Source organism: Oratosquilla oratoria, chromosome 7 (genome assembly GCF_046742065.1).
Source record: "Oratosquilla oratoria isolate Oo_2021 chromosome 7, ASM4674206v1, whole genome shotgun sequence".
NCBI lineage: Eukaryota > Metazoa > Arthropoda > Malacostraca > Stomatopoda > Squillidae > Oratosquilla > Oratosquilla oratoria.
The window spans coordinates 23036160-23045274 of record NC_134783.1 but is presented as its reverse complement, the minus strand read 5'-3'; the positions used below and the strand labels follow the sequence as shown (position 1 = coordinate 23045274).

Here is a 9115-nt window from a genome sequence, read left to right as displayed (position 1 = left end):
CTCGACAGCAGCGGCATCGGCTCGCAGGGTTTCCTCTAAGCGGAACGTCAGCCAGCCAACGCGCGCCCGATGGTAAAGTCAAACTGATAGTATATTTAGGAAAATCAATTCCTCCACACTATCATCACAGTTTTGATATCTGGCAACAACGAAACTTTGACCGTAAATACAAGAACAAAGACGCATTGACGAAATTTATTTGTTTGCGCTCTTCCACTAACTTCAAACTTAAAGCTCATCTAAACACCGATGCATGTCAGCGGTGCCAAGGACCATAATTTTCCTTCTCCACATTGCTCGCCTGTTGACAGATGCGAATAAGACACAAGTCATGACCATCTCGTTCATCCCTGTGATGTTGATTGTGTTATTGTTTTGTTTTTTTCAGAACTCCCTCGCAGTCCTTACGGCGGCCTTTGGCCTCCTGGTGGCAACGACCCACGCCGACAGCGGCTTGCACCACTCCGGAGGCCAGCCCTCTGGTGGCTACAGTCCCCCCACCAGTGGTGGGGGTCAGCCCGATGTCAGAAAAGCCATTTTCGTTAACTATGTCCGTAGGCATGGGGATGGCGGTCTTCTGAACAGAGGAACTGGCGGAGGCGTTGGCGGCGGTGGCTACAGTTCCGGGGGAAGTGGCGGTGGACACTCCACCTCTGGGGGACAAGGAAGTGCCCGTAGCTATGGTGCCGGTGGAAGCGGCACAACTGGCGGCGGTGGCTATAGTTCCGGAGGAAGTGGCGGTGGACACACCACCTCTGGGGGACAAGGAAGTGGCCGTAGCTATGGTGCCGGTGGAAGCGGCAGAACTGGCGGCGGTGGCTACAGTTCCGGAGGAAGTGGCGGTGGACACACCACCTCTGGGGGACAACCAAGGGGCCGTAGCTATGGTGCCGGTGGAAGCGGCAGAACTGGCGGCGGTGGCTACAGTTCTGGAGGAAGTGGCGGTGGACACACCACCTCTGGGGGACAACCAAGTGGCCGTAGCTATGGTGCCGGTGGAAGCGGCAGAACTGGCGGCGGTGGCTACAGTTCCGGAGGAAGTGGCGGTGGACACACCACCTCTGGGGGACAACCAAGGGGCCGTAGCTATGGTGCCGGTGGAAGCGGCAGAACTGGTGGCGGTGGCTACAGTTCCGGAGGAAGTGGCGGTGGACACACCACCTCCGGGGGACAACCAAGTGGCCGTAGCTATGGTGCCGGTGGAAGCGGCAGAACTGGCGGCGGTGGCTATAGTTCCGGAGGAAGTGGCGGTGGACACACCACCTCCGGGGGACAACCAAGTGGCCGTAGCTATGGTGCCGGTGGAAGCGGCAGAACTGGCGGCGGTGGCTACATTTCCGGAGGACATAGGAGTGGCGGCTATGGGGGCAAATAGACCACTTTCTTGAAACTTGAACGACTTAACGAAAACACAACCCTCCAAAGAAATAAATACATTAACATACATTGTCAACAACATTGGTTCTAAATAAACAAGACATTTAACGTGTCTTTACATTAACCTTTTCTTTACAAGAAGGAATTGAGTCTCAAGAGTGGAAGACGGTCAATGTAGCACCAGTTTACAAAGGAGGAACTCCGGAGTTAAACACCAGAGATGAACTAATTTTCAAGAAGAAAATAAGTCTTGTAACGGTAAAACATTACAAGAAAACATTTAGATAGGGAACAGTGAAAACAGATTGCAAATTCCATATCGTATCGAGGATGATATTGAGGCTATCAGTTGGAATCTATTGAATATCATAAAAGAATCAAAGGAGGAATTGAACTTTACAAAAAAAATCAAGGTAGAAAGCAATCTAATGGAAATATATACAGGTCAAATCCTGGAGAGATAGGATAGAGAAATCTGGGCTGGACGGGAATATCAAGCAAAAGAACAAGAAAATAAATAAATAAAAGATAAAAAACAAAAATTAAGAAAATTAAAAGTATTCAACAAACTCAGCTCAGACTAACTTTAGGGAGACAACAGATGATTCTTTAAAAATTCAGACATGGACTTTTTAAATGAAGAGGCATAATGATAAAAAATGATAAAAAATGATAATAAAGCTACACCCCTTTGAACGTTATCTGGATGATGGCTCAAATATTAAGTTGGCTACTTGAATGGGTGGTTTCTCTGGAAACTGTAAAGGCAAGCCCGTTCCTATTATTCGTCATTAGTATATAAAAAAAGGAATCTTATCTTCATCCCCCACTGAAATTTGAATTTGAGGCTGGGTGTTGCTGGGTGTTTGAAAAGGGATATTAAAATGACCCTATATTTCTTACCAAGGACTAAAAACGCGTCAGTATATCTGAACAAAACCATACCAGAGGATTTGATGGTCGGAAGAAAAGCATTTTCAAAGTGTTTCATGTAAAAGTTGGTAAAACATTATATGAATCAGAACCCATGCTACAACCATATTCTACTGGCATATAAAACTATAGATCGCCGGATTGTATTGTAGATTCTTAATTTTGTATTTCTTGATATACTTTTCTTCTTTAATATTGGTACAAGGCTAAAATAACATCTGTTTGCTGAAGCGATTCTTATATTTATTTCTATCTTCATCTCGTTTCTATTTGTTACTGTTGCACCTAGATATCTGAAACTCTCTACCTCCTCTATTCTCTTGTCTTCGAAAAACACATCCTCTACGTTCCTCTCCTCTCTGCTCATACACATTAGTTTAGTTTTATCGAAATCTATTTGCAGCCCAACTCTCTCTGCTGTCTCTCTTAGTGGGGTAATGAGATCTTTCAAATCATCTCTACTCTAGGCAATTAGATCCACAACATCAGCGTATGTTAGATTATTGACCTAAATATTGTCCAGTTTACATCTACCCTCTCTATTTATCATTGTCCTAGTTATTTTCTCCATCACCAAGTTAAACAGCAAACAAGATAACACACATCCTTGTCTCAAGCCATTCTCGATTTCGAAACATTCCAAATATCTTCCATCAACCCTTACCACTGATTTTGTGTTTGTAAGACAGACTTTTATTAAACGTATTATCTTGTCCACTATTCCAAATTCCTTTAGTATGCACCATACACTCTGTCTGTATATACTGTCGTACGCTTGCTTGAAATCAATAAGCAAATGGTATTGTATCGTATTGTACTCCCACGCTTTCTCTATTACTTGTTTTAATGTGAAAATATGGTATGTATATATATATATATAGATATATATATATGTATATACATATATATCAATATATATATATACATATATCAATATATATATATATATATATATATATATGTATATATATATATACATATATATACATATGAATATATATATATATATATATATATATATATATATATATGTATGTATATATATAAACATGTAAATATATGTATATATAGATAGATAGATAGATAGATAGATAGATAGATAGATAAATACATAAATAGATAAACAACTAAACAAAATTATAATAATAAAGTAATAATGAATATAATAAGTCAATAAATAAATAAATAAATAGGTAAAGTTAAATAATAAACAAACAGGTAATAGTAAACAATAATAAATTGACATAGATAATAATAAATGATAATATAATCATGGAAAAAATATCAAATAAACAGACAAATGATAACAAAAAAATAAATGAATAATATAAGATAAATGACAGGTAATTAGAGCATCTTCCTTAGCTGTTTATCGAAACGAATCTTAAAGCTTCGAACTGAACTACATTGCACTGCCTCTGCAGGAAGTTTATTCCATTCATTAACTACACGGTTGGCAAAGTTGTTTCTACCCACTTTCAAATTAAATCTATTTCCTGACAGTTTGAGACCATTATTTCTTGTCGAATTCTCATTCAGTGTGAAAATTATTTCACTTTTGATGTTGTCAATTCCCTTTAGGATCTTAAAGACATGTATTAAGTCACCTCTGATTCTACGCTTTTTTAAGGAAAACAGATTCCTATGTTATAGTCGATTTTCGTATGATTTATTTTTGATATTTGGAATCAGTTTTGTGGCTCGCCGTTGTACTTTTTCCAGTATGTCATGAGATTCGGTGACCATACGGAAACAGCATATTCAAAATGTGGACGTACTAACGATTTATATAGCTTATTAATGAGTAATGGACTTTTGAAGTCAAAAGATCTCGCAATCAGTCCTAGAATCTTTTTGCCTTCTCAGAGGATGAAATACACTGCTTAGATGATTTGAGATCGTTACTGATATTTACGCCGAGATCCTTTTCACCATCCACATTTGTTAACGAATTTCCAAATAACTAGTAATCGTACTTACTGATATTTTTACCTGTGTGCATTACTCTATATTTAATTGTGTTAAATTTCATTAGCCACTTTTCAGACCATTGATGTAATTTATCTAAATCTTATTGAATACGTAATTGCTTTAAGCGATCATTTGCCATTCCGCACAGTTTTGTATCATCAGCAAATTTGGAAACAGCAGATTTTAGTCCGTGGTCTATATCATTTATATATACTATGAATAAAAGTGGCCCAAGAACGGAACCCTCAGGTACTCCACTCCTAACATTTTTCCATCCAGAATTTTTTTCATTTAAAACAACTCTGTTTTCGATCATTTAATCAATTACTAGTCCAACTTAATAGGCTACCACTTATTCCGTGTGAAGCTAATTTTGTAAGTAGTCTTTCGTGGGGGACGGTATCAAAAGCTTTTGCAAAGTGTAGATATATTAAATCTATATTTTTTCTTTTGTCATAATTTGAGATAACTGTGTTGTAAAATTCGAGTAAGTTAGTCACGCAAGAACGTTTCCGTCTGAAACCATGCTCGCTATTACTTATCAAACAGTTACTTTCTAAATGATGCTCGATAGCATGGTTTCTTTTTGTTAACTTTCTTGAATATGGAAGTAACGTTAGCTAGCTTCCATTCTCTTGGGAGATCTCCGGATATGATGGATTGCTTGAAAATAATTTCTAATGGAACAACAATCTCGTTTTCCATTTCCATTAAGACTTGGATGCCAACAGTCAGGCCCTATTGTTTTACTTTGAGTTTCTCTATACACCTTTTAATTTTTTCTTTTGTTATATTTATCGTAGTGAGTAAGTTTACCCTAGATTTTTCAAAGGTTTCAATTTGGAGTTCACTTTGAGGTGTTTTGTTTACGAATACTGAGCTAAAATCATTGTTTAGAATATCACACCTTCCTTCATTTGAATATTCAAGTTGACCGTCAGCAGATAATAGTGGACCAATGTGATTCCTAATAACCTTTTTATCTCTAATGTAACTATAGAATTCTTTGGGATTCTCTTTGGATTTATCAATGATATTTATTTTATTTTATTTATTTATTTATTTTATTTTTTAGTTTGTTTGTCAAGCCATTTTGGAGGAGCCTGATTTGGGGGACGTCTGTCCTTAAATGGAATGTAAGTATGAATCATCTTTGTAAATGTATTTTGAAATACTTCCCACATGTGATCTACAGGTCCTTCGCTTAATTTTGCCTCCCAATCTGTAAACTGAAGCTCCTGACGTAGTCCTATGAGATGAGCTTTACTAAAATCGGGTAATTCAGAAACAAGTATCTATTCTAAAAAAATTTAGTAGTTTGAATCTAAGTTGTGATCGCTATTTGCAACAGTTTCACCGACTTCTACATCGGTTACCATGCTTCCGCGGCTAGTGATCAATAGATCGAATAAGTTTCCATGTCTTGTGGTCTCTTTTACATGCTGAACTAAGTAATTGTCGTTGAGAAAATCTAGCAAGTGACTACCTATATGGCCATGCTGTAGGGTCATCCAATCATTGTCAGTAAAATTGAAATCACTCATTATCAATAAGTTCCGGTTGCAGAAACTAGACAGTTCTTGAAACAACGGTTTGTCGTCTGCTAATGATAATGTTTTTGGCCTATATATAACAACTACATTCATTTTTTGTCCATTTGTTTGGGTTAATTCTACCCACAAACTATTATATGCATTCTGTTTCACTTTCTCTAAAACACAAGCATGGACATTACTTTTGGCGTTCAACAAAACACCCCCACCTTTCTTGTTGTTTCTATCCTGATGAAAGTGTTTAAATCCCGCAATATCAAATTCAGCTTCAAACTCTATGCCATTTAACCATGTCTCGGTTAATCCTATCATATCGAGATTTTTGCTTTTGACATACGCCTGTATTTCTTTAAAGTTGTTCCTAATACTACAAGCATTAAAGTACATGGTTTTAAGAAACTCGTGATTATTTCTTCTTGACACGTTTTGAGTTTCAATATCATGCCTTACATTATAGTTTTGTTCTTTATTGACACATTGCTCAATATTGATATTTGGTCCTTCATTGACATTCAACCGACCCTTCACAAAATCTTTGCCTTACATCCATTACTAGATACCTATTTCTCATGACTCTTTTCAATCTCCCATGACATTTACTTGCTTCCATTGCTCTACAGCTTATCTCCACACCAACTCCTCTATTTCCTGCTACATGTTATTGTCACGACCCACCTATGGGCCAGGTTAGTCGCGGCACGGGAAAAAATATATATAAATAAATGAATGAATAAATAAATAAATAAATATTAACAATAATAATAATGCCGTGCGCAGCTCGAACAAGTGACAGAGAGTTCAGGTAGGATAATTAAACTCTTCGTTAGAATTAATTATCATTTACAGAGATAAAACACTTATAATACACATACATAAGAAAATGTAAAGATGCACATGTACAATGAATGAATTAAGTATAAACAGAGATATTCAAATTTATTCAAATTTACCAGGTATGGCAGGTAGTAATACGTCTCAATCCTGCACGCACTGACAGACAGAGAGAGCGATCTTGAGTCTTGGTTCTGATAACGCGCCAACGGAAGTCGTCTGTACTGCGCCTTTCAATCTCTTCACTAATTGGTGATTTAGAGAAAACCGATTGCCAAACATATGGTGTTCTGATAGTCCGGGAGAAGACACTTTATAAATAAACTTGCTTGTAGATTCGTAACTGGCATAGAGGGAGAGGGCAGGAGGACGAACTTAGCTTTCTGGCTGTTGATGAAATGATATCCGAAACAATTCGGGTGACGAAGACTTGTAACTTCACTGGAAGATTCCATACACAGGCTTCTATAAACTGAAGACTGCTAAATGCAACCGAAGGAGGTCCAAAGGTCTGCTTGTGTCTAAAGGATGGGCGCATTTCAACACGGCTTGTGTAGGCTTTCTCGTTTCTGCTTCTCTGCTTCTGTCTGCTTCTCTATCGTCGCTGCTCAGGTCCTCGTTTCCCGGATTCATATAGCCGGGTTTTGGTGATTACGTTTCCTGATTGCCAATATGTACTTAAACTAGGCAGTTCTGCTATTTCTAAACAATGGGAAAGAGGGAAAAGTTTTTGTGCCTAATTTTGTAACGTTTTCTGAGCTTGGTGTCATGTGACAGAATGCAATCGAAGCGCATCCCAACAGACAGGTATTGTGCAATGATTCATTTTGTAACATACATTCTTATATACACACATACATACTATGAAATAAAGATATACAAAATTTCTTTCCACAGTTGACAATAACAATGTTAATGATAGTGCACAACACATCATATTCACGCAAGGTGTGCCTTAGAAATACAAACAGAAGATTTTATTCACGCAAGAGCGTGACACAGGACAACCACAGGATCCTATTCATGCCAAGGACGTAACAGTTACCCTAAACACTTGAAACTATAAATTCCCATAGCCTCTCTCTTCTAAAACTTACATCCAACTTGCTGTCACCCTCTCACCTTGTACATCTCATTACCTTGTTTGTACCGACATTTACTTTCACCTTCTTCCTATCGCATGCCTTCCCAAACTCCGTCACTAACTGACTCAAACTTCCTCTGATTCCGCCACAATCACAATGTCATTCTCAAACAACAGCTTGCTCACCTCCCACATCCCTCCGCTACATCTAACCACCTCCAATCCAATCCACATCACCATGGCATTTACCATCCGCACACACACACACACCCATCCATGTACACATTGAACAGCCATGGTGATATGACATAACCCTGGTGCAGCACATGTTCACCCTAAACTATTCACTCTCACCATTCCAAATTCTTATCCAATTCTCTACTTCTCTCATAAACGTTCTTTACTGACCTACCTTTCCCCCTATTCCAGATATCTGTAATACCTCCCACAGTTACTCCTTGCCTACCCTTATATCTTATATCTTATTTCTTGTATCACTCATATATTTCTTGAGTTCTACTCTGCAACCAATCCACATACGATTCTTTCATCTCTTTTGAAAACATTTCGTAGGCACAAATGCACCCTCCTGCCGAGCTTCAAGCAAATAAAACATAATGATTTTCTCTCTCGCTCTCTCGCTCTCTCTCTCTTTCTCTCTCTTTCCACCACAGTCGTGGAGAGGGGAAGGAAGTGGATATTTTCTTTCAATTTGTTATTATTGATGTCAAAGATATTATTGTTATCATCATCACTACTATCATCCTTATTTTATCTTTAATCAAGCTATCACAATGGAAATGAATTAAAACTTCCCGGTGCGCAAATTCATCCATATACCAAACTTCAGGTGGCTACAGCCACGACTTTGATCAACGACAGGGTACGCTTTTTAATGTGCGCTTTGAACATGCTACATCCTTTTAAAAGGGCAAGTGTCTTTATACATATGTTGATGCTGCTATACTATTCCTTATAAAAATCTTATTAATCTTATTGATCTTTTTTATTACAATTTCTCATTTAGAAGTAGATTGAAACTCAAAATAAATCTGTAAAGGAAATATTGAAGATATGCCGTACACTCCTATCCAAGGATGCTTCACCTTAGGCCAAGGGTTCCCAAAGCGGTCGATATCGACCCCCAGGGGTCGATGAGACCATCCAAGGGGTCGACAAATAGCCAAGGGGTCGAAAGGGGGTCAGTAGATTACTACGGGTTGATATTGACCCCCAGGGATCGATGAAGCCATCCAAGGGGTTGAAAGGGGGTCAGTAGATTGCTAGTGGGTCGAAAGGTAGTCTTTAAAATTAAATGGTTAGCATGAAATGATCCTGTTCTCTTCCCATACTGCAAGAGTGAGAA

At 38.3% G+C, this 9115-nt stretch overlaps 1 protein-coding gene across 1 annotated transcript; it reads left to right on the top strand.

Moving 5' to 3' along the window:
- On the top strand, positions 1-1471 carry LOC143026901 (uncharacterized). The gene is made up of 2 exons (XM_076187684.1): positions 1-72; positions 389-1471. Exons 1-2 carry the CDS (start codon positions 70-72, stop codon positions 1373-1375), a joined length of 990 nt encoding a protein of 329 aa, XP_076043799.1. The 5' UTR covers positions 1-69; the 3' UTR covers positions 1376-1471.
- The last annotated feature ends 7644 nt before the right edge of the window (positions 1472-9115 follow it).